The 27,212-nt window shown below is 38.9% G+C and overlaps 1 protein-coding gene across 1 annotated transcript; it reads left to right on the top strand.

Annotated features, from left to right (window-relative positions):
- LOC123832779 (norrin cystine knot growth factor NDP) lies at positions 1-27,212 on the top strand. Its single transcript, XM_045860593.1, has 3 exons — positions 1-192; positions 15,924-16,299; positions 26,023-27,212. The coding sequence occupies exons 2-3, from the start codon at positions 16,126-16,128 to the stop codon at positions 26,248-26,250; spliced, it is 402 nt and encodes a 133-aa protein (XP_045716549.1). The 5' UTR covers positions 1-192; positions 15,924-16,125; the 3' UTR covers positions 26,251-27,212.

Raw genomic sequence — 27,212 nt, 5'->3', positions numbered from 1 at the left:
TCTCTCTTTCCCTTTCTCTCTCTCTCTCTCCCTGTGTCGCTTAAACAACAGTCCTAACTTTTGTGTGTTGCAAATATAAAAGGCAAGCCATGTGACAGAGGGACAGAAGAACAAAAGCATTTGGAAGTAACAGGACCTCTTTCTAGCTCTCAGAAAAGTCTGAAAAGAAAGGAGCCCTACGTTTCCCCTAAGGTAAGCAGGAAAACAAGCGCTGACGGCTTGCCTAGGAAATTACTTCTTTCCAAACGGAGCATTTCACCCTCCTCTCAGACAAAGAGACAACCTTTAAATACCACTTAAATTTGCATTAATTTAGTTTAATTTGCATTGATCTGTGGCATGCTAGCATTGTGTGTGTATGTGTGTGTGGTTTAAACGGGTCTTTTACGTCTGTGACAGAGCAGGGGAGCCTGACAGAGAGGTTAGAAAAATCTCTTTTGGTTGGACTTAAAGAGATTTGATTTTGAAACTCTCTGCGTAGTTGGATGTAACTTTGTAATGGTTCTTATATTTGACCATGTGAAAGGAGACTGAGAAGCAACAACTTGGGGACATGGATTCCCGATTCCCCAGTATCTTCCCCACTGTCCTCATCCCTCTTACAATGGGGACACTATTAACGCTGGCAAACCTCTGAGTTTAAACGCACACTGTTTACTTTTATTACTACTTTATATATGCTGCTGATCTCCTGCCAGGGCTCTCCCAGAGTGGTTAGAATGACTTCAAACAATAGGCAATATTTACTTCTAGCTTTCTGTGTCATGCTTTGCAGGATTCTGTTCCTTTTGCACTCTTCTCCCAAAGTGCAAGTACTTTGCTTCCATAAATGCAGCCAGGAGTACTGACTGACAAGAGAGGAGGATGGATTTACTATATGATTTTGATTGGGCAAAAATTCTGAGGAAATGCATGCTGTTTGCCTTGGCCTTATTGCAAAGGGTTATTTTTAGTAGTCTGCTTGTCCCTGCAGCAGGACCGATGCTACACTGTCTAAGTAGTGTGACAGGGAAAGGATGCTGTCATCAGCACAAGGACTAGGACCTATTGGAATGACTCCTACCTGAGGAATATTCAGAGGGTTCTTTTAATCTCCTGAATATAAGTTCTCTGTTTGAGGGAACAATTGGGCTTTAGGAGGCCTGAACATAACTCTTTCTTGGGGGACGGGAAGTTTGAATGTGTACAGAATGTTAATGACTCAGAATGTCCTGTAAATGAGGCTCTTTGTAATCAAGGAGCCTAGATAAACCCACATAAAAGAGGCAGATTCTCTTCCCTACTGAGATTCAGGTGCTGGGAGGCAGGGTGGTTTGGGGGATATTTGGCAGGATGAGAGTTCCATGTTCTATTCTTTGCAACTGTTATTTGTTATTAATAACAAATATGGATGCTGTGAAAAATGCCTGTTTTCAGTCATAATATTATTAGTATATTTCAATTACAATGACCTGGTATTGGCAAACTGCTCCAACATATAGTATTAAATACCAGGTGCATTTGAAAACATAGAGATGCCTAAAATGCAGTGTTGGTTCTGGGTGTCAACAAAATACGGTGGGGGACTGCAGAATGCTTTTTGATTGTGTGTTTAGACCAAAAGCAAACATCTACCCATTTTCTCCTCACTAGTTTGGCTTCTGAAAATAACTTTAAGGTTCTATCAACCAATGTCCAGTGTGGAGCAGAGACATGATCTATGGAGAACCTTTCTGATTTTCTCTAATAAATAGCTTAGCAGGCATTATTAAAAGAAAATATGGCTTTTGAATGAGTTAATTTACAACTTTGGGGTATTCACTGTTTGAGAAAGCCTTTAATGATGCTATGGATTCTATTGCTATACAATTTTAGTGATTTTCTTTAAAAGTGCTGCTGTTAAGGCATTTAGCTGAATCAAAACAATTTTCTTAAATTATTATTCAGATTATCACATAAGAGTGTCTGAACACAAAATACAATGTTTTGAGTCATTTACTTTAAAATACATTTAGTTCAGGTGAAGGGAAACTGTTTGAGGCCTTCTTGATGACTGTGTACCAAGCAGTTAACACCCACAGATGGAAACACGCCTATGGAGTTTTCAATCTTAATTCGAGTTCCAACAACACTGTCAAGGGGAATATTAATCATTTTTCAATACATTTAACAATTTCCAACTCATTTATTTTCCTGGGCCCTTGAAAAATGTGGTGAGTTTCTTAGAATTATAGCCACCAGTGGTGGTCGCAATTTTAGTCCACTACAAGAACAATTCAAGTACTATTATTCTTATTGGTTAATTATTCATTCCATCATTTTTTAATGAATTATGCTAGGTGTTATGGGTGCAAAGATGGGTGAGACATTGTCCCATGCCCTCATTCTCAGTCTATATGTTATCTCCAGTTAGATTTTGGAACTGAAATGGGCTTTGCCAATGGGTAAACTGGGCAATGACCTCATTATAATAAATCATTTAAAATATTTATTATTCTGATTTACTTGAAATGATTGCCACTTATCAATGGGTTTTCTTTTCATTTATGATTAAGGGGTTCCTGTTGGACCCTTATCAGCAGATCCTGGGTACAAGTTACTTGCATAGCTATCATGGCCTGGATCTTTCCTGCATATGTAGAAGAAAGTGGGAAAAGAGCAGTTTAACTTTTCTCTGCTCTCTTGAGCACCCTTTATAAAGGGTCACATATTGTCTTTATCTGAAATCTACTCAGAAGCTGACATCAGGGGCCCTTAATGAATCATTGAATTAGAAACATGTACAGGTGAAGATGCAGTCACTATCTGCCACCACTTACTTGTCCAACTTCCAGGATCAAAATCAATGACCTCTGGGCCTGACCTAAATTCAACAGGCCCCTGGAAAAAAGTTGCCAGAAGTTGTTCTCCAAACCTAGGTCTCCATCAGAACCATACAATGTTGCTTTCAAATAATCAAGTCTTTTGTTTTTTGACACAGGTAGGATACTAGCAAAAATACTGAAGACAGCATCACTAGGGTCCTTGATTTGGTCCTTATCAGCAGATGATACCCCCCCCTACACCCAGCAGGTAGATAAAGTGCCTCTGAATCCCTGTGGTGCCTGACTCACCCTAGCCAGCCCTCAGCTTCTTGGCCAGCAACCTTCTAGCCTACCCTCACCTCTTCCCATGACAAGTCAGTTAGTGCTACTTTGTTCAGGCCTCTTGGCTCGGCCACTGGGAGCAGAAAGGATCGGGAGCCAGGTGGAAGGACTGAGAAATGCTAAAGCAGAAGGAAGTTGGGCCATGTTAGGGTGGATGAGCTCCAGGGCCCAGATTTCTGTGGCCTGCCATGGCTCTGATCAGCTGTCATTTCCTCTTTGTATATGACACTGTGGAACATATTAAAATTTTTCTTGGATGGTATGTTTGGAATTCCTCTGATGCCCCACCTCACCAACTTACCCGGACAATAAAAGCAAGGTTGTAAGCCTTTGAACAGCTGGCAGGCTATATATTTCCCCTCTTTCTTTCGCATAATCTAATTCAGAAAAGAATCCAGCTAGACTGGCAGTGCCATGTCTGGGTACTTGTTTCCTACAAGTCCTCCTCCAGCCCTTTCTGGAATCATCCTGGGTGGCATGTGGACTTTCTTTTCTTTTGCTCTCCACCACCCCCACCCTGCCCCCTTTTCCCTTCCCCTGAGCTCCTTTCATTGTGAGATTACTCTTTGCTCTGCCTGTTTTCCTGACAGCCTGGGTCCTGTTCCTTGAGGTCTCCCCATCTCCATAGTATTCCCAGGATGTCATTCTTGGCAGTAGCTCTGCTGGACTGATAAAATTGGGGGGCTTTTGGATCCCTGACCCTTAACCCACTCAGAGAGAGGAGCAGCCTCATGGCTCAGCTGCCCTTTAGGCTGCTGAGAGCAGGGCTGGAGTGACCCGGGCTGGCAGGGACAAGCATACCATCACAGTGACCCGCACATCTCCGGCAAAGGGCTGGGGGTGGGAGTGCTATGGGAATGCCTGGATGCACTTAGGCCTACATTAAGAAAAAATTGGTTATTCTCTCTTTCAGAGGAAGAGACAAGAGACTTGAAACAAAGCTCCTTGGATCCTTAGGCCCTGCCTTGCCCCCTTTCTCCGTCCTTCCCACATTCTTCTCTTACTAAGGAAAAAGAAAGAGAAACAGGACTTTTAATTTGACTAACATGTGCCTAAATGTCTTTATGAAACCCATTTGGTAAAAGGGAGAGGGTAGAAATGGATCTTGGGTTAAGCTGAACTAAAAATGCATGGGGCTGGGGAGACAGGGAGGAGTTTTTCTAGTTTTTTTTTTTTCTTCTTTTAACACAGAACAACGGATTGGTTTATGAGTTGCAAATGGAAAGAACTGGACTTTTCAATTAGACATTCCCATTTAAGAGCCTCATGCAACCTCCTCTGTGCAGCATCTTTAAAAGATGCTGCTAATGTCCTTGGGACCAAAAGGTATTAAAGAGCAATCTACAATGCAGCTTCCTATTACTTTTATTTCCCTAAGAGCTTTGGTAGTCTTTCTGAATTAGATAAAGTTCATTAAAAGACCCAAAGAAAAAAAAATAACACAGTTGAATTAAAATGAGTCTTTTCCTGTTAGCTTGACAAGAAGAAAAAAAGGAAAGAAAAGAAAGAGAAGAAAGAACCAACTCCCCTCCTCTGCCACTTCTTGGGTTTTAATATGAATTATTCCATACAAGTCCCTAGGCTAGAGGATCTATTTAAAGATGCCTGGCAGCATGAAGGGAGAGGGTAAAAATACAACTACTCTTTTGTCCATCAAAGGTTTTCTTTTTCATTAAGAGCATTCCTATTTTCCTGTCTGCCCTGCCAGTGGCAACATTCCAGCTGGTAGTACCCACTCCTTAACCATCAGATCAGCAACCATGAATTTCCATGCTTGATTCCAAGAGAAAACAAAGAGTGGGGAATCCTTCTGAAACTCTCATCTATGTATAGCAGTATGGGAGAAGCTGGTGCTGAAATAAATGCTGGCTTGGCTGTGCAGGTAGCATGCTGCAAATTCAAACACCTACACATTTGAGTTTTTGAGGAATCTTGTGCCAATGGCATTCTTTCTGTTGCCAACTAGCCCTCACATCTGCAGAGCTTTTTTTCTTGTGTGCCTCTCTATAGTTTGCTTAGTATCATTTATGCTTACTGTTCCCTTCAGAGGGTCTCAGAGTCTGATGGATGAGCACATATTGCTAAGAATCACACCCCCAGATCTATTTTCAATAGTCAGACTGTAACACCCTGGATAGGGTTGACATTCTGGGACAACAACTTTCTTGTTAGAAAGAGTGCTGACTCAAAAAATTCAAAAAATGAGTAACTTCAGTTGGTGATATATCCCCAGTGCTTATAATCAGGAATTCATACAATTAAGGTCCATTTCACCCTCATGTCAAAATCTGCACATGAGTATTAAACTTAGTTCTATTAAATTTAGATAATTTTTCTTTTTGTTTTTCTATAAAAGCTAAGAATTTTTCATACAATTTTCTCTCTTCCAAGGGGACTGGCTTAATCCCAACTTTTTCTTTTAAGCTGTGATCCAACCAATTGCAGTATCCTTTAAAAATGAAAGGGCAACAGGTTAATGCATTTAAGAAAGTTGATGAGTTGTCAGAAAATGCTCTAGGGTGACCTTTCTGCAGTGTCACACACCAACAATAGCTCTAAACATGGAGTTCCTTTCCATTCTTTCATCAATAGGGAATAAAGATAAAAAGAAAGCAGCTCATGGGAGAAGTAACAAAAGAGAGGAGAAAGGATTATTTTTGATGTTCAAAATCTGCCATTGTAGATTTTCAAATAGCACATTTTCAGAGAGGAAAGTTTCCCTTAATTTTACCTACTCACTCCCAGGAACAGGGGTTTGAACTCTGAAGTTGCCTTCTTTACTTGATGTTAGAAAAGAAGGTTCACTCTTCAAGTGAAAAAAATATCCAATCTTTAACTCTAAGTAAAGTATAGATTCTTCCTCTAATAGATAGGAAGAATCAAAGAAAGTCAGTCCTTATTCAAAGTTCAATTTTCTTTCAAATACAAGGTGGTATTTTAGAACTTGATACGTTCCTATGATTTTTCCCTCAAATTATGAGAAATTACTTCTTTTCAGAATTGAATTTTTTTGAGCTTTGAAATCTAAAGGCAGCAGAAGAGAATTGTTGCAGAATTAGCAACCAAAAGATATAGTTATAATATATGTTATTTAAACAAAGCAAGATACAAACAGAAAAACAACAGCCCAATAATTTCAGAGTTATTACAAGGAATTATTTTTTTGGAAACATGTTTTAATGTGATATTATTTTAACCTTACCCCTTTGACACAGGTCTGCATGCACAAGTGTTCCATATTGCAATAACACTGAATTCAGTATTCAAATCCTACCATTGGAAAGAAAAGGTATGGAAAGACTATATTGCCCCTATTGTTTATGTCTCATTTCTAACTAAGGGCTCTACAGCTGTTAGGTGAGGTCACTACTCATCATTCCAAAACATTGCTGTGGGTGAGAAGATTCAAATGTAGCATGGAAACACTTTGAAGAAAAGCCAACATACTCATTTGGCTCCAGGGTAAACAGGAGCTTGTACCCTGAGCTAACACTGGTCACCTTTCTTCTCCTAAGGCTCCAGAGGCTGCAGTCCACTGGCAGAACCAGTGTCAAATTACATCAGCACCAGGGTCCCCAAAACACCTGGCCACCATTTCTTTTCTACATGTAGAGTACATCCATGTGTTTTGCAGGACTGAGTCCCTGGGTTGGTTATCTCAAAATTCTCCTGTTTCCTTTCCAAAGGGTTTAACATAAGGTGAGTGGTTAAAATGTGCCTCATTCCTCACATGAAACCCCCTTCCTAGGAGGAAGTGGGTGAAAAGAAAGGAACCTTTTCTGATGAAATTGTGCTATTTGAAATCATTGAGAGGGCAGTGGCAGATTTTGAGAATGAAAAATAATATTTCTTCCTTCTCTTCTGTGGCTTTCTCCCTCCCTATTTTTATTACTTATTGATAAGGGATGGAAGAGGATTCCATGTTTAGGGCTATTTTTGATTTGTGGCACTGTAGACAGGCATTTTCTGACAGTTTGTCACCAAATCAGTTACAACTTTTAGTGGGCTCATTAGATTTAGAGAAATAATCCAAACTACTGGAGGAAAAGTCTTTAACTGTTTTGTGCTTTTTGACCATGGGTAATCAGACCTGGTCATTTCCAATATATGCAAGGTTTGTATTCTAAAAGTCCGTTAATTTTGTCAACCGTTAACAGTGAGTCTTTGCATAGAAACTATAGAAACCCAAAAAAGCCCAGCACAGGATCCAAGAGCCATACACAATGGGCAACTCTTTTACACCTAAGTTCCAGTCCAGGGCTTCAAGAATGCACCATCCCTAGCACAAAGGTTCCACACATAGCAGAGTATCTTGCTCTAGACAACTAGAACCTTATTCATTCTATATCTGCAGAGAGAACAACTCTTCTAATTAATTTTCCTCTTCTATCTTGAACCAGAACATTACATATGGCTCCATTTGGGCATGAGGATCTGTGTCTCAGCCTCAGTTTAAGAATAACAGTCATTTAGGAGTGTTGAACTCAGCCTATACCATCATCATCATCATCATCATCATCACCAAATGAAAGAAGTTTAATTCTAGAATGATTAACTATTATTTCTTTCTTCTCTCCCCATTTGGTGGACACTGGAAAAACACTACATATACATTTTAAGACAACTTTAAGGTAAATAAGAACTGGTAAAATATCCTCACAAATGGCTTCCTATTATTAACCACATATTATTAATTTATGAATGAAATTGATTTTAAGGGCTATTTTTATTTCAGGCCATCAATATGGCCTTATCAAGGAAAAAATTCTTATAGTTTAGCATTCAGTGTTGCCTCGGGCACAACATGAGAATTTGTTTAAACTTTTCCACAATCATTAACTTCTTGAGTATGGAAGGAACTCTTTCTATAGCATTGATTTGGAGACTATGTAGCTCCAAAGCAGATGCTATACTCTGAGAAGCTTATTGTTAGAGAATGTTAGAAATTGGTAGTCGTAGAAGCATCTAGACCATTCCATTCATTTTGCAAATGAGGAACCTGAGTTCCAAAGAAGTCAATTCACTTGTTCAAGATTGTATAGCCAGTGATGGGAAGGTAGAACTCAAAGCTTGAGGTTCCTCAGATCAGCCTTCTTTCTACCATACCAGGCAACAGTAGAATGCTCTTTAGGTTTCAGAATATAGCAGATTAGTTATCTAATATTTCTGGAAAATGAGTGTAAAACACTGGGAAATGGGATACTAACAACATAGTCTAGAAATAGGTTTGAGGAGAAAAAGATAAAAGCTGTAAGTAAGTGGGAGTTTAGATAACAATGAAAGGTTCCCCTGATTTCCTGAAAATCAGAATTTTAAGTTTTAGCCAGTCTTAGGGTTGAGTCGTCCTATACCACTCCCTTCTCAGACAGTAAATTTATTCAATCTGAGGACATATATACACAGGTGGGTCCATTTGAGAATTGACTTATTTCAAGACATTATAGTTGTACCTCAGTACTCATTAGCTTCAGAACTCATCAAACCCTGTACTCGTTGCATTTTGACAAGAAAAAAATGTTTCAGCACTCATTGTTTGTGCAGGACTTGTCACACTTGCTAGAACTTCAGTGAGTCATGATGCACCTTGCAAGAGAAAATGCATCATGAGTTCCAGAATGGATTAATGATGAGTGGTAAGGTACCATTATACTTTAGTCCCAGTCCTTTTTCTTCACCCCTGATTACCTCAGGATTGTTATTTACTGCTTCTTTCCTGAGCTATATTTTCCCTTTCCTTTTGTTTCTCCCATCTCTTTTATTTCTCCATCACCATCACTGCTGAGTTTGACCATGCTTGGCTAGTAATGCAGATTAGGAGAACAGAGAGTCCTATCCCAGACTGGAGGAGTACTATTTAATTACAAGGATGTAATTTTCTCTCTCCTAAGGTGGCACAATGGGGGCCTCACATGCTTCTTCAACCTCTGATTGTAGTGTAGATACCATGACACAACAGGGGCAGGAGCCGCACCCTCCCCATTGACCTTGTGGCTCCCCATCCTTGGAGCTACCTGAGGCTGGCAGGTTGGGGGCCTGGCAGCATTCATGGTCAGCCCAAGCTTGTCTTCTTGGCTGCTACTGATGTGCTTTCCAGATAAGAATAATATCATCTTATTATTAAAAACTCATTCATTGAGTGCATGGGATGCTTTATAGAATCCAACATGCTGTTTACAGTTTATAAATTAAGTGCCTTGGGAGGAGGCATCTGACTTATTCTCCAAGGCATCTAGTTGACTAGATCCAATTGGAATTCTTTGAGTTCCTGGGAAGGGGTTACGTAGCACTTCACACTCTTTGATTAGACCTTGAGTTTTTTGCTTTTCTAATCCTAGTATGGTGTTGTCTAGGGGCAAGCTTTCTTCTACACTGAAATCCTTGAGTTTGGTGGGGAGCAATTTCTTTGAGAGAAGCTCTACATTCTGCCATTATTACCTTACTCATGGTTGATATGATTGTTTTAAATTATAATAAATATAAAATAATTCTGTCTGTTACACTGATGCCATTCCAGAGTCATTATAATTTATCTACTTAACTTAATCTTCTTTGAAATGATGCAGTGCATGATGGATACAAATTAGATGTTAAAGGAGTTTATCAATGTGTCCAAAGAATGATTCAGGAAAACAACAGGTCAAGACTCTGTACTGGTAGATGCAGTGAGCTGGAAGAAGGAATTAGGGTAGGACCTATTATTTTCCCCAACCTTTAACTTTTATCTCCTGGAACATCAACAGACACATAGTAGGTGCTCAGTGAATGTGTTGAATGAATGCTTATTAAAAGAAACCACAGAAGGCAACACCTCCATATATTAGCACTGAAAAGAGCCCTGGGTGTGTGAGGGGGTGCAGGGGGAAATGAATACTGGAGTACCATCATCCCTTGTCTGACAAGCAGGGCAAGAATAAGGCCATTCTTGGCACATGCCACTTGTTTTAGCCTGTTGCTAGAATAACTTTGTGAGAAATCAGCACTTTACCCTCCGCCAGGCAGAAGGTCAGCCCAAGGGTGAACTGATTTCTGGACATAACACCATCTCTCACCCAGGAGGCTGTGGGCCCACTGTAAGCTCTGCTATATTATTTCGCTGAGGATGACAGGTGGGGAAATCAGGGCACCAGTTGTTCTTTTCCGCTGGTATCATTTGGAGGGTAGCTCCAAAGTTGGGCACACCAAACTCCATGCCTCTCCTGCTAGCAAAAGGTCCACATTGGAGCTATTAGAATGTGGGCTCTGTACACAGGCCAAGTCCATGTCTCAGAGATTATACCCAAAGTACAGAGCAGCCCCAGGGCTACTGAGTTCAACAAGAGAGTCATTCTCTCATTTAATCCATCATTTGCTGGGCTGAGGTTCTAAGTCTTGATAGGCAGCATTTGATTTTATGGTATATGGCTTTTAAAAAATGAAAGCAGCCCTGACTGGTGTGGTTCAGTGGGTTGGGTGTCATCCTGAGGACCAAAAGGTTACTGGTTTAATTTCTGGTCAGGGCACATGCATGGGATGTGGGCAAAGTTCTCAGTTGGGGGAATGTGAGAGGCAACTGATTGATGTTTCTCTCCCTTTCTTTCTTCCTCCCTTTTCTTCTCTCTAAAAATAAATAAAATCTTTTAAAAAACAAATTAGAATTAAATTTTGAGAAAAATGAAAGAAGCTCTTATAAGACAGCCCTATGAGGGGGGCCACCAAAATTGGAATTTATTTATTAAAAAATTGTGTATTCTTACATGTTTAAACTTGCCACCTTCAGAGCACTCTCCATTTGATGCAATATATCTATCAATACTTTTTTTCCACTTCTCAAAACAGTTTTTGAACTTGTCAATTTTTATGCCCTTGAGTGCTTCTGCTTTTTTTTTTTACTTCACTTCTTCCACATCTGCAAAATATTTCCCTTTGAGGACTTTTTTCATCTGGGAAAACAAACAAACAAAAAAGTTGCTTGGGGTGAGATCGGGTGAATAAGGAGGGTAGGGCATGGTGGCCATGGCATTTTTGGTAGAAAACTGCTGAACACTCAGTGTGGTGTGGGCAGGTGCACTCATAAATCACCCATCATGGAATGGGCAAACAAGTTGAGTCTTCAAAAAAATTCACTGAACCAAGATGCAGTCTCTCACAACAATGCTAGCTGGTACACTGATGCAGATGGATTCCTAGAACACTCCTATACTACAAGGGGCCTACCCTCTAGGAGATAATTCTGTTTTGGGTCTCTCCCTCAGATACCCTTAGACTTTTATAAAGTCAGAATCTCAAATGATATAAATTTCCTTCATTTCTAATTTTCCTCTTTGTGAGCATTTCCCTCAGTACTCTGCACATTCTCACCAATTCACATACTGACCAACACAATGTTAGGACAACTCAACTTAATATCCCTCTTTTCTTAAGCATTATGTTTATTCCTTCTTTAACACAACAGTGTTGACTTATTCAGTTTGAACACTTAAGGTCAAAATCCCAATGTTATTTTGCAAGAATCTTACCTTTATGTTTTGAAGTTCTGTAAGCTCTGTGGCACATTTATATTGTTTCTTGCATTCTTATTTCAAAGGCTAATATCAAAACTGAACAAAAAGTACCGTGCTTTGTGTGTTGAAATGAAAAGTCTATTATTAGTGGTGCAGCAACATTTCCTCTGTCACTCTTTTATACTTTACCTTTATTATTACTTCTGAGTTCAACTTATCTTTAAAGAGAAAATCACATAATACAGTTACATTTTGTGTGATGTTAACTGTCTCTTTATCAGTATAAACTTCATGATATTTGCTTGCAAAAATATTTTATTCACCTTTTAGGAAAAAAAATTAACTGTGCTTGCAATTCAGGATGTTGGTACTAGGTGGCAGTAGTGCATAAGAACAAAGAGTAGACTGGCTTGTCCTTCCATATTTATAAGAAATAAAAATATATACATGTTCCTTGATTTCCCTTCCTCTTTTTTCCCACATTATCCCCTCCCACCTCTCCTCTGGTTACTGTCAGTTTGTTCTTTATTTCAATGTTTCTGGTTATATTTTGCTTGCTTGTTTGTTTTGTTGATTAGGTTCCACATATAGGAGAGATGCAAAAAAAATGCATAGAAAAAAGATATGAAGTAAACATAAAATAAAACGTATATTTATAATTTTGTTTCTATAACTAATAAAAATTATTTTAAAGAAAAGAAAAAATATACTACTAAAAAAACTGACACAGACTTTAAACATTCATTATCTTAATTATTATTTTTAAAACTAGCTTTCAAAAGAGTAAATATTATTTTTAAGTAAAATTTTGGATAGGTATACATTCACAAGTTCAAAAATCTACAAATAAAAAAGCTATAGACTGAAAAGTTTTTCTCCCATGCCTGTCCTCCAACATCCACAGGCAACTAATTGTATAGTCTCTTGGGTGTCCTTCCAGAACTTCCTCATGTAAATGCAAAAAGACACAAATCTATATTCCTGTCTCTCCTTGTTTTTTTGTTTCTCAGAGAATTTTTGTTTAATGAAAAAAGTTTTTACAAAAAGAAACCAACATAAGGGATCCAAATGTATCATGAAATCCCAGATATTCACTCTTTTTGTTGGAGATGCTGCTTAATGTGTCCTGCTCTTCATTTTCTCTCTTGTCTTTTTTCCAGATCTCTTATTTCATCCTTTCTTTCCAGGACTCTTGAGGTCTTTGCCATGACCCATCTTGGCCTAGAAGCTGGATATATCACCATAGCTCTCACAAATGTTCCACTTGGATCTTCTGCATTCTTTTTTCTATAGTTGCATAGTATTCCATTGTATGAATGTTGTATAATATATTTAACCAGTATCCTATTGATGGATATATTGTGCTATATTTTATGCTATGGCAACCAATGCTATAGTGACTATCCATACACTTACATGATCTCACATATAAGATAATTCTCAGAAGTCGAATTCCTGGATCTAAGTTATATACATTTGCAATTTTAATAGATATTGCCAGGTTGGCCTCTACAGAATTTATATTGATTTATACTGTACTACTTCAGAATTGGTCTGTTTTCCATAGCCTTGTTTACAAGGTGCATGGTCAGATTTTGTAATCTGTAAATCTGATTGGTTGAACAAAGTAGATATCTCAGAGTACTTTAATTTTCATTTCTCTTAGATGAGTGAGCATACCCATCTTCCGTGTTTAAGGGTTATTTACTTTTATTTATTTTATTTTATTTTTATTGTTTTTACTTTTTAATTTAATTTATTTTTTTGTATTTTTTCCATTACCATTTATCTTTCTGATACCCTCTTCCATCTCCACCCACCCTCTATCCCTCACAATCACCACACTGTTGTCCATGCCCATGAGTTCATTTTCTTGATCCCTCCACCCCCAATGATCCCCACCACCACCCAAAACTGTCAACCTGCTCTCTATAAGTCTGTGCTTCATTTCTGTTTAGGGGCTATTTATATTTTTATATGTTATTTTTTTTGGATAAAATGTCAACAAATACAACCATCCATATATAGAGAGAGAGTTTTGTTATTGAAGCTCTTGCTTGTTTTTTGCTTTCATGCTATACATGTTTTTCTTTCATTTGCTTTGTTCATTTGACCATGCCTTCTGACCATGGCTCTGAAAACAAGGTGCTGGTAGTGGGGAAGGAGGGATAGGAGTAGAATGTCTGTTTTTACCTTCATCCCTTTGCCATTGACTCCTGGGGGAAATATCTGTAAACTGGAGTGGTGAAAGCAGAAATCTAATAAATTTTCTTTCTGAGACTAATTAAGGCTTCAAAGAGACAGATAACTGCTAGGGATAATATAGTCATATTAAAACTCAGGAAATGGTCAGTATTATTGTAGCCTCTGAACTTAGAACACCCCCCAAAAAAGAAAAGATACTGTCTCTTTGAACTGAAGTCTTGGTGAGTTTCAGTTTAACGTGCATAGGAAAACCTAGACTATGAAGCTGAAAAGGAAACAAAAGATGTTCTTCTGTATTCTTTGCCAACTTGGAGCTTTCAGCTGAGGCTTGATAAATTTTAATGAGATGTTTCCATTAGCATACACATAAAGGAGAAGGGTACAAAGTTATATGAAAAGATAGTCTCCACAAGTTTAGGATTATTTTCTGCATATGGAGATGATGGTAACTGAGTCCATAAGTTATCAGGTAATGGCATTTTAGAGCAATAGGGAAATGCATTTGTCATCTTTTCCAATTCTCCTCCTCCAAAGGTGAGGAATCTGGGGCTAGAGCAGTTTAAATGACCCATGCAAGGTCCCCCTGCTAATTAATGGTAGTGTTAGAGTCCAGGTGGGTCCCCATATTACTGATTCCTGCTTTTCCTTCAATTTACAGAACTTCCCTGAAACATACACGATGAGGTTTTGCCATTGCCAAGGATGTTGTGCTCTGAAATAGCCCTATGTCACACACTCTTTTCTGCTTGGGATCACCTGCCCTACACTCACAGACAGCTAACTGAGGCTAAGTTGGCTTTGAGCCATTCTATTAGAGCAAAACTGATTGACTTATATGGGCTTAAACTTCTAATCTTGATCTCATCAATACTTTGCCCTGTTTATTCAGACTGTCCATGAGTAGGAAGTTTTAAAAAGTGTTGTACTATGAACAAAAATCAATCTTTTATCCAAAATGTTTGAAAGTTTTTCTGAAGCTCTGATTATCATGTTCCTTTTGTTTTGGATGTAATGTCAGCCCCACCCCCCACTTTTCCTAAATTTTTCAAGATATTTTTCATACTCTTTGTCTTCTGTTATGATAAAAAGCATCAATGTTGGCCATGCTTTGGGGGTTAGTGAGGTGATTTGGGGAGATTTCTGGACCCTAGCCCCTTGTCTAAGAGGTATATGATTAAAGGAACAAAGCAAATTTCAGGAAAACCAGTATAGTATGAACCCATTTTGGTAAGTTACTGCTCCAACAATCACTTATTTTCTCAAATTACACCATGTGCTCAGGCTACAAAGACTGCAGAAATGTGTGACTGTACTGGCAAATACAAGTATTGCCTTAGCCATGCTGGAGGCCAGGTAGCTTAATGTGTATTTCAGATGCAGTTTGTCATTGATGCTGGGTAACATTGGGGCTTTAAACAAAAACAGGATGAGCGCAGAACACAGAAATGGAAAACTAGGTGGTGAGTGGGTGGGTATGAACTTGGAATTGGAAAATGTATTTTCTTCCCATGGGACATGACCTGTGTTCATTAGTGCTGACCTTTCACCTCTCTTTCTCTGTAAGCTGATGTTAATATCAAAGCTTACTGAGAAACTGAATAGACACCACCAGCCACATGTTTAATCTTTACCATGGGTTCAAAGTATTCTTTTTTTTAAGTTTTTATTTATTTATTTTTAGAGAGAGAAGGGAGGGAGATAGAGAGAGAGAGAGAGAGAGAAACATCAATGTACGGTTGCTGGGGGTCATGGCCTGCAACCCAGGAATGTACCCTGGCTGGGAATCGAACCTGCGACACTTTGGTTCACAGCCCGCACTCAATCCACTGAGCGGGTTCAAAGTATTTTTGCTCATAGGAACATAGACTCCAGCAATTAAAGTCAATATGTGCTTCCATTAAACCACTTTTTCTACCCTAAAATGGTTATAAATATGTAGCATAAGCTATGGAGGCGATCTGGAGTGGATGACAGTTTATGCTAACGACACTTTAGAAACTAATATTTTCTACTCGAAATCACATAGAAAAATTCTACTCAATACTTCCTGGGTTCCATTAGTTTTTTTCTCAGTAAATTTTTCAGGGGGAAATAATTTCTGTTTTCATTCCAGCTGTGCAGCAGATACAGTGATGATGGACTGCAAGTGCAAAGAGTAAGACAAAACTCTGGCATGCAAAGGACAATGACAACCAGAAAGCTTCAGCCAGATCCTGCCCTTGGAAGGAACTGAATCCTAGGAGGTGAAGGCATTTCTCATTTTTAGTCCTCTGCCTCCCTCTGCTGTTATTCTTGAGTAGTTTTTCCTTACAACAATGAGAAATCATGTACTAGCTGCATCCTTTTCTATGCTCTCCCTGCTGGCACTAATGGGAGATACAGACAGCAAAACGGATACCTCCTTCATGATGGACTCAGATCCTCGACGCTGCATGAGGCACCACTATGTCGATTCTATTAGTCACCCACTATACAAGTGTAACTCAAAGGTAAGAGAAAGATCTCTGTGAGGGTAATACCATATACCTTTATCAAGGGATAAAAACCATATACCTTTATCAAGGGATAGAGAAGTATGATGATAATGCAAACCTGAGCTATACAACTGGTCCACACATCTTGTGGGAGAATCATGCTTTTAGAGTTTCTTATCATGCTTTGCATTTTTGTCAGTAAAGCTGCCTAATTAAGCATGTGTACATATAGCTAGCTTCTCTCTTTTCAGTCTGCTCGAAGCCAATAGAAAAGGCTGGAATGTTCTCACAATAAAATTGTTGCTAAACACAAGATAGTAGGGGAGCATTTCATCCTAGGTTGTGAGATTTATAAGTGGTAGAGTCCTTTTTCAAGAAAGAAAAATAGTCTACAAGTTATTGTAATACCTTCTACCACCACTGGCAATAAAGAGGAAGGGGATGCAAGAAATATGATTGAGCAGTGAAATGTACTTCCTGAGGGACTCCTCAAAGAGTTTTTCATGAAACAGTTAGTCATTGGCCTTGTAGTCCCAGTTTTTCTTCACCTTCCACATTTATGTTAAAATGACTTCAAAAGATAAATGGCAACTTGATCATTTGTCATTTTTACATTGATTATCCAAATCATTCTTGTTTGGAGATTGTATGATTTTTGCACAAGCACTTATGCAACTGATGTCTCACTGTTGAGACAAGTTGTGGGAAAGAATAGCATGCTTCAAAGGTCATTGAGAGTGAGCAGCCACATGGACCACCCAGAAGGGAGGCACGTAGTAGGGAACAGACTCAGAATGAGAATTCTCATGACTGTCACTGCTGCAGTCACATAAATGAAATTTGCCCACATTTGGTAAATAAGAATTCGTTTAGGACAACCTCAGAGATTTTCACTTTTAGTCCTGAGACTAAAACCACTTCACTATTCTCATATGGCAAGTATTTTTTTTAATTACCAGTATAATTAAGAAGGTTCTGTACTATCAACCACTACAATTAAGACCATATAAGTAAATCTCTTTACCCTCCATCTGAAAACATTAAAACTTCTGTCTGCCTTTAAAATTTCCATAACTTGTCTGATTAAAGCTCAATGATGATGACTTGTTTTAGTCTGGCAGGACCAGAATTTGAGTGAAATCATTTAAATCATTATATTAGTAAGCTCTAGGACTGTGGGAAAAAATAGACCTAAGGAGAAAGATTGTGACAAATAAAGAGTTAAGTGTTACCAAGCACAAAGGATATTTGTCCCAAAGTTCTCTTTCTACCAAGAAAAATGTTCGGTCTCTTATTTGCACAGTTAGAGTTTTTAAAAATAAAAAAAAAATTGCAAGATGCAATTCCTTTTTAAGAAAAAAAAAACTGAAACCAATGTTTAAACAAAGGTGGGATGTTTTTTATAATTGATTGCTCAGAAATTGACTGGAGTGATTATTAGCTTCTTCTCTCCCACCACTGTATAGCACTAGCTAGGATTTAGTGTTTCTTATTCCATGAATGATTTCTCCCTCTGTTGAATTGTCCTCCATAATCACGATCCTTTAAAAAAATGAATTAAAATTATTTCAAAGAAATTGTCAACATGATAATAAGAAAGAACAGAGAAATAGAAGCAGAATAAAAAAGGAAAGAATACTTTGGAAATATTTGGTGAAATGATAGCAGAGTGCCTTAACAATTATCACATTAGTTAAGGGAAGGTCAAAGAAGAGATGTCATTAACTTGAACCCAATAAACTCACAGTGCTTGAGCATGAGTCCTAGAAACAGACTTTAGCATACCTTTGTTTACCTCTGTTTCTTCCAGAATGCTATGGTAAATAGTAAGATAAACATTTGTACTTTCATGGGAACAATCTGTTTTCAAACATCCTAAACTATCCCAAATATACCAATAGTTTTATGTAAATGTGCTTGTAATTATAAACCTTTCTTCTTCGGCCATAAAATATATCTGGCAGAATCTCAATTAATCAGACCTTTCCTGAATTAGATTTTCTTTACATATCCAGGAAAAAAAACCTGTTTTTCATTTTTTAAAAGATTTTTAAAATTTATTTTAGACAGAGGAAAAGGGAAGGACAAAGCAAGGGAGGGAAACATCAATATGTGGTTGCCTCTCATGTGCCCCACACTGGGGATCTGGTCTGCAACTCAGGCATGTGCCCTGACTGGGAATCGAACTAGCGACCCTTTGGTTTGTAGGCCCATGCCCAATCCACTGAGCTACACCAGCCAGTGCATCAGCAATCTTTCTAGAACTAAAACTGAATGCCTACTGTGTGCAGGCACGGTGGTAGGTACTGGAGGCACAAAATTTTTTTTAAAAGTTTAGCCTGTCATAATGTTTACAAGTAAATGGGGGAGAGAGGGAAGGGAACCTTTTCAAGAGCTTTTTATGAAACCGCCTATTTCCCCTATCCCTGAACTTGCAGCTGGCCAGTCCCAGAGGTCTGTTGCCTATCTCCTAGTAATTCAGGAAAAAGCTGAGATGGGATCAGACAGAAAATACTGGCTGCAGTGGTCCACTAGGGAGGTCAATGTGGACACACATTAGGATGTGCCTGCTGGCATTTAGTGATTGTTGTCTTGTTGTTTAGTGGTTTTGTACCTTCTAGGATGGGGTACAAACAATTCTGAGAGTGACAGATTCATTTACAACCTTCCAAGAAATTCTAGGTGAGTAAAGGCTGTAGAACAAACAGACAAAATGTCAGTAGTTAGTGGGAATGAGGTGTCTGCAGCATATTTAAGGGAACTGAGGCATCCCAGACTTTTGAGAAAAAACTCCTTTCACATTCCAGCTTTACAGTTTGACAGGTGAGGAAAGTGGGGTAATTATTTGGTGCTTCAGTTTCTTTGTAAAATGGAGCTATTGCTGTCTACCTGAAGGTATGGGCATGAATCTTGTTGATAACATTTGTAAAGCATCCAGCACAGTGTCTGGCATATAAAAGGCATTAATAAATGATATTATAATCTTGATGATGAAGTTATAAACTGGACAGGTGTTTAGACTCACTTTTCTATTTCAGTCACTACTGTGACCTCAATAACTGCTGGGATCTCCTATAGCCTTAAAGGATTAGGAAAATAAACCTCATTGTGGTTCATGTTGAATACAGAAACTTGGTAGGGGTGGTGGGAGTGTGCAGAAGAGCAAAGTAAATGTAAGCCACTGTGTTGGGTGCTAAAAGGAAGGATAAAAGTCAAAGAGAAACAGATCTTGCTGTCTGACCTCCTTTCTCAAGTGAGTAGAGACAAGAGAGACTGGAGGAGAGGTATTTCTGGATTCAGGTCAGGAAAGGTTTTTAGGAACTGAGCTTGGGAAAGGAAGCTGGTGGGGCAGGTCTGTGAGGTCTGAATTGGGTGAGGAGTTGGAGATGGTGACCCCAGGCCAGGAGTGTGGAACCATGAGATAAGGTTGTTTGAACTCTGAAGGGCCACAGGAGCTTCAACAAAAGAGAAGAAGTGGAAGGGTTCAGGGGACAAATCCTAGGAAAATTCCCAGAGTAAAGGGACTTGGCATGCCAAGGACTGAGCCTAGAGGTTGGGAGGTAGTGATTAGGATTCTCAAGCCATGTCCTACTGGTGCTACTGAAGCTCAGAGTGGTAGAAGAAATGAAGGAGTCAGAAATAATGAGTTTATAACTCAATTAAGTATTGGGAAGATATGAGTTATTTTTTTTAAAAGGAACAAATGTATACTGAATGCCTATTATGTACAGGCACTGTGGCTACTGGAGGTAGAAAAAATTTTAAAAGACAATTTTGGCTCTCAAAATGTTTACAAGTAAACAGGGAAGAGAGGGAAGGGAAATGTTCCATGTTGCAAAGGCCTCTTCATGCCCTACTGAGTTGTGAAGTAAAGGTACCAGATTCCAGTTGAAGTTTGCAGAGTTCTCACTCACCCTATCAGAGCTCTCACCACCACCACCACCACCATCTCCCCCATACACATTGTTTCATTCTCCTGGTTGCAATTTTGCTTATTCCCTCAGCCTTGCATGGTCAGTATAAAGGTCAATTTGGATCCCTAGAGGCGAATTGAATAGTCATTTATTGAGGCTATTGGTAAGGGAAAGTTTAGGAGAATCATGGGTAAATCTTATTCCTGAGGAGAAAGGGCCTGGGTGTTTCAAGGAGTGCCATAGAATAAGAAGTGTACAGTGTTCACTGCTGACAAAAGGTAAAATATGTTTCTCACTCAATTGGGGTAAAATAGCCAAACCCTTATTTGAGGAAGGGAGACATGCATCTTTATTCTGATATTTATGGAGGCACCTAGTCAGTCATGACTTGAGCCAGAAATTCATGGGTTTCCACATGACAGAAGAGGAAAGTGACTTTGGTGGTGATAAGTCTTTCAACAAAGGGTGATGAAAACCATCTGTGTTTGGGTTTTCTCTCATTCAGAAGATAGTTGTGTATTGCAGAAAAGACATAACCGTCTAAGAATTATGGTAGGTCACCAGAGAGAGCAGAGCCCTGAGGCTTCCAGTGCATTCTTTGGTCTGGACCCAGGAACCACAGAAGACTACAACCCTCACAATGTAGATTGAACTTACCCATGACCAACTTGAACATCTTATGAGAACTGAGGGCTTGACAGGCTGATTGTCATGGCCTAATGATATAGCACTGTGTTTAGGAGAAAATGCTCAGGAGTCTGGCTGTGTTGCTTCACATGGTCTGGCCCTCCATTGTACAGCTTTGTGTCTTCAGGTTGGTAGCTTTTCCTCTGCCTTTTATTTTCTAATTTGTAAAATAGGGACAGTTTACCTTTTGAAATGCTTATTAAGAACTAAGTTGCATATGAAGGACTTGGCATGGCTCCTAGTAAACATTCAATAAACATTATATATAATCATTTATACTGTTTTTTTATTATTGCCCAAGGACCTTTTTATTACTCTTACCCTGAGCACATGGAAATCATATTATAGCATGAAGAAACCTGTTCTTGAACAAGCACTCTGGCAGCTCTGTTCACATTGGAAGAAACTGGCTTTAACATCTAGCTGGAGCCAAGTGACACCAAGGTTGGGGGAATACAAAGCAACTGCTAGAGGAGTTTCCCAGCTTCCTAGCATCAGGCCACCTGTTTGGTAAACATAAAATAATGAAAATTAAACTGGACCCAAGGAGGATAACATGTATCTGTCACCCACCTGGGCTACAAGAAGTCAACAAGTATTACACACAATAACCAGCTGTTGAACACACTGTCTAATGGTGGAGCCCCATGTAGGCTTATTGTCATAAGAATTTCCTTTCCTGATTTGATAATAGAGCAATGTGAACACTCCTCATTAAGAACACAAATGCAGTTCAAAATATAGAGGAGTCCTCCCATGTTATTAGAACACAGCCAAGTCACCCAAGCATGAGGAATGTATGTCAGCCACAAACTGGGATCCACTGTGTTTTGGCAGGTGAACTGATGTTTGTAGGTGTCAAAGGTTTATTGAGTTGGAGGATGAATTGACTAGGAATTGGTGTGGTACTACCCAGTGAATTGCTGACAGTCCCTGGGAGTCCCCAAATCATGAGGGGATGGAGCTGAGCAAGGATCTTGGTAGTGTAGGAGGTATTATGTAGGACTATCATGAATCTTAGAAGATTCACTTCTGCATAAGCTTGGAGGTGGTGATGACGTGTCCCAAAAAGTCCATAAGACAAAGTTCAAACTTGCATGGAAATTATATATAGTTAGGGCTCCCAGAAGCATGTCAAAGTACATTAGAGAAAGATGTGAGTTGGCTTATGACTCAGGAAAACATATTAACCTCAGGAGACAGGATAGTATAATGATTTAGACCTGGTGTTTGCTTTTAGACAGAACTGAGTTTCTCTCCAACACTGCCTTTTACTAGATATGTGAGTCTAAGCAAGTTACTTAAACTCTTTTTTAAAAACATTTTTATTGTTGTTCAAGTACAGTTTTTTGCCTTTGCCCCCACCCCTCCCCACCGCCCCAGCCCTCCCCACCTCCTTCGAATTTCCACCCCCACGTTGTTATTGTCCATGTGTCCTTTATAATTGTTCCTGTAAACCCTTCACCCTTTCTCCAATTATCCCCTGCCCTCTCCCCTCTGGTCACTGTCAGCCTGTTCTCAATTTCAATATCTTTGGTTATATTTTGCTTGCTTGTTCATTTTTCTGATTAGGTTCCTGTTAAAGGTGAGATCAAATGGTGCTTGTCTTTCACCACCTGACTTATTTCACTTAGCATAATACTCTTCAGTGCCATCCATGCTGTTGCAAAGGGTAGGAGCTCCTTCTTTCTTTCTGCTGCACAGAATCTTGAATCGGCAATTCCACTGCTAGGATTATATCCTAAGAACCCTGAAACACCAATTAAAAAGAATCTATGTACCCCAATGTTCATAGCAGCACAATTTACAATAGCCAAGTGCTGGAAGCAACCTAAGTGCCCATCAGTAAATGAATGGATCAAAAAACTATGGTACATTTACACAATGGAATACTTAAACTCTCTAAAGCCCCAGTTTCCTTATTTGTAACAATAATACAGATAATGATATGTAGTAATTTTAGCATAAGATTGTTCTGAGGATTAAATAAGATTAAATGTTCTAAACACTCAATAAAGTTTATCTTCCATTATTATTAGCTAAATGATCACTATCTGGTGATCCATCTGAAGCAGAGCCTCTCAAATTTTAATAGGCCTAGGACCTTCCTAGTGAAAGTATGGATATCAGCCCAACAATACTCACATCAAATAAAATCTTTTGAGACATGAAGAATCTCTGGTCTCACTTAGAACTACTCAATCACATTGTAAATTTGAACAAGAACCCCAGATGATTTACATACATATTACAGTTTGAGAAGCTCTGGCCAGGAAGAGGTCAGAAAATGTTCATTAAATCTGTAACATAAATGATGCATGGCAGAGACTAAAATGTGAAATATGAAGAGTGAACCTGGAGAGCTTTATTTTTTTCCATTCTTTAATAACAGTCGTTTATGGATCTTATCTAACAAACTCCCCACTTTACATATGCAACCAACATACACAAAACACAGTTACAATTTATATAGTTTTCAGTTTTGAGATAAGATCTATATACTATACATTTCTTGGAGAGAGGATTGGCATGTATGTATATGTTGAGAATATTGAGGGCCCAATAACTGTTTCATAGTCTCTTTCTCAAGGAGAGAAACTTTGAATTTGGCAATGGAAGGCATTTGGGATTTCATTAAGCACAGCTAGGAGGAAAGGGCATTCATAAAATAGAAAGACATGAGCAAAATCAAGAAGCAAGGAAATTCAGTATAGTTCCAGGAACTCGTAAGTAATTAAGCTTGATCACAATAGGGAGTGGGTGATGAGAATGAGAATAGTTGTAAGAAAGATTGGAAAGATAATGTGAAATCCAAGTCAGAGAGGGCCTTAATGCCTGCTCAGGATTTTGAACTTTATTCTGAAGTCTGGGGGGCAACCCCTGACGGTATTTATTATACATCTGTGCATTCTCCTTGCCCAGAAAGTCCAGCTCCTGAGAAAGAGGGGCCCATTGGAGGTGGTCCCAGGGTCTTCAGTGCTGGAGTTCTTGTCCATCAGAATGAGCTGAAGGCAGAGCTTCAGACCCTGAAAACTTTTAATGAAATCACTATCAGGTTAGTTCTTCTGTAAATGGCCCTACATTGTTGACTTTGTCGTTTTACAGACTAAAACTAATTGCCTGGCCATTCAAGGTCTACATTTGGTTCACCTGTATGCGTATCATTTGGAGATGATGCACTACTATGTCTTTGCTTCTGAATTAAGTCTGCTGGCACAGGTTCACTATATCCATCCAGACTGAAATTGGATCTCTAAAGACTCCATTTTGGGAGGTGATTCTTTAAATAATTGTTTGATATTCCTAATAGATGATCTGCATTAGTGAGTAAATTGAACACTACTTCAAAATGAGATGTCAAGGAACTTTTCCCATGTAGTGGTAAATTGTGGAGAAGGGACTGGGGAAGATCTTGGACTTTCCTCTCATTAGAGGGATAGAGGTGGCACCAAGGATTGGCCCAGGTACTACTGACTATGGCACAATCTCTCAAAACATTTCAGATCATGTTTGTTTCACCTATCAATATAAAGAGCAAGTAGGATAGAATTAAAGTTTTAATACACTAAAACAGCTTATAGCTGCCATTTTCTCTCTGCCTCTGATCTTTCAGAGAAAATGTATCAGTAGGTTTTGTTCAGTTTATCTTCACCAAGCCCTCCTGGTTGTTTCCTAGTGTTTTGTATTCTCTTATTGGTTGCTAAGAGATTGTTGGATTCATCCCAGCATCTTCTCAGGTAATGATCTATAATTACCAGAATTTAGTTTCTCTTCCTTTTGGAAAGATAGACAGGCCATTCCTTTCTTTTAATCCTTGGTTATTTAATTCTGGCCTATAGAATAATGTTAAAGATAATAGCTTGTGTGTTTTTAATAACAGCTGCTAATTTGTAAAATATCATGAAGTAAATGTCAAATGGTTTCATATATGTTTGTATCTTTTAATCTTTTATTTAAAATTTAAAATTTTATATTCTTATTGTTGGTTCTGGAATTATAGGGCAACATTTTCTCCATCACTTACTCTGAAATTCATGAAGCAAGACCTTCCCACATAAACATGGACCAATAATCTCAGGTTCTCCTCACCCTCTGTGCCCAAATAGAATCAAGATGCCCACCCTACCCCACATATCACTGCCACTCCTAGGACAGCAGGATTTATGAGCCTCTGCTATGTTCCCATAATCTATACACAAAATATTGAGTGTGTGTTTATGTCCATTGTTCTGGGGATAACTTTGGTAGTTGGTGTCAGAGTCTTCAAGGAATCTGTTTACTAAAATCACATTGAACCATTATAGAGAACACACATCTTCTGTTACTTCAGCCCAAACTTTATTATCATACTAACTTATCTTTGAAAATAGATGTGGTTAGAATGAGTTAATATTTGCTCTAAATGACTCTGAAAATGTGATTGCACAAATTTTAGGTTCCCTCAATGTATAAGCCCAGAAATGCCATTCCAGGGCCCAAAATGCAGCCCATTATTATTTAATGCTCTTGTTTCAAGTTGTAGTAACTAGAATATTTTTTCCTAAGTATACTCAGGTTACCCTTACTTTTTCTTCTTCAGAAACCAAATTCTTCTTGTTTAGCAAGTCCCTTCACATAACAAATTCTTTTTGAAATTTAGTTATCCTTTACTCCCCAATTTTAATTTGGGATGACTTTCTGCATTTTGAGACTGGTAGAATTGGTATTAGGCAAATGATAGATTCTCACCTGTCTGAATAAATTTCATTTGTTCTTTGATTTTTATTTGCATATCAAGGTGGTGGGCCTCTTTCATTTCTTCTCAGTGCACTCCAGAATTACCTAAGGAACTTTGAAAACCACAAAAGTCTGGCTCTGTCTTCAAGGATTTTATTTTTTCTAAATTGTCTTATTGTTGTTCAAGTACAGTTGTCTGCAGTCAAGGATTTTAACTCAACTGGCTTGAGGCAAGGCCTGGGTGTTGACATTTAAAAAATAAGTTTTACCAGATGATTCCAAATTGCAACCAGAGTTGAGAGCCACTGCTCTAATCCAGCAGGAATTGGCAAAGAGGGTTAGGTTTTTATAAAGAAGTCTGCGCTATATGGCTGGGGTTTTGGCATCTCCCATATGGTAACCACCTCTCTTTTCTCTCTAGATGGTGCTTCTCGCCAGGTGTGAGGGGCACTGCAGCCAGGCATCACGGTCCGAGCCCTTGGTGTCCTTCAGCACTGTCCTCAAGCAGCCCTTCCGATCTTCCTGTCACTGCTGTCGGCCCCAGACCTCCAAGCTGAAAGCATTGAGGCTGCGCTGTTCAGGGGGCATCAGACTCACGGCCACCTACCGGTACATCCTCTCCTGTCACTGTGAGGAATGTGGTTCCTGAGATCTGCTTTTGAGCGGCTTCTGGATGAGACAACCTCCAGCCTCTGATCAAGGCAGCTCAATCAGCCAATCAGACTGGCAAGAAAAGAGTTAAGGCAAAAAAAAAAAAAAAAGCGCAGCAATTCCCACAGGATTCTGCATATTCTAGTAATAGACTCTACATGCTTGTTGACAGAGAGAGATACTCTGGGAACTTATTGTCCATTCCTGTCTCCTTTCCCTAGTACAATATCTTTTGCTTCCTTTTCATATTCAGGCATTTTCCCTCTTGGCACTGAATGTTGTTTGGGTTTCTAACAATTCAGCATTAGTGGGAAAAGTGGGCCCCCAGGCAAGAGTGGGTCAGGCTGTCACTGTTTGGTGCAGATTAGGGAAGCATTTGCTTTGAAAAGAGTGACAGCACAATTCTTTCTGGGACATCATCTGGTTTTGTTTATCTTGTCATTTGATCTAAAGTTGCCATTGCTGCTAAAGGTTCCCGATTCGGAATTCCAGGCATCAAGCATGTGGATATGTTTAGTCAGGTATACTCATAGCCAGCTAACTGACTTTCAAATAATTAACAAACAGATTTTCTTATGTGATGCTGGAACTCCTGATAGCTGTAATTATAATTCAGAAATGACTTTTGGGAAGTAAATGTGGCATAAAGAATCTGTAACCTGAAGGCTCTCTCAGAAAACTATGGTAAAATTTTGTAAGAGATCAGACTTTTAAAGACCTGCACAAATATGGATCCTGCACTGACTTTCAAAAAGGCATATACATACTGGTGTCATGGAGAATGCACTATACTCATGCATGCAAATTAGACAACCATGTATGAATCTATTTGTGGGTGTGCTACAGCTTCAACCATGTCATGGGCATTTTTCTTCAACATCTACTTGTCCATGTGAAGCATGCTGCCAAAATGGTGGCCTGGCTCATCTTCTGAACATTTGGTTTAAATATATTTTGGTC

This window comes from Phyllostomus hastatus, unplaced genomic scaffold, assembly GCF_019186645.2.
Source record: "Phyllostomus hastatus isolate PE091 unplaced genomic scaffold, TTU_PhHast_1.1 phas_scaffold_200, whole genome shotgun sequence".
Lineage (NCBI taxonomy): Eukaryota > Metazoa > Chordata > Mammalia > Chiroptera > Phyllostomidae > Phyllostomus > Phyllostomus hastatus.
This window is presented reverse-complemented; position numbering and strand designations above follow the sequence as displayed.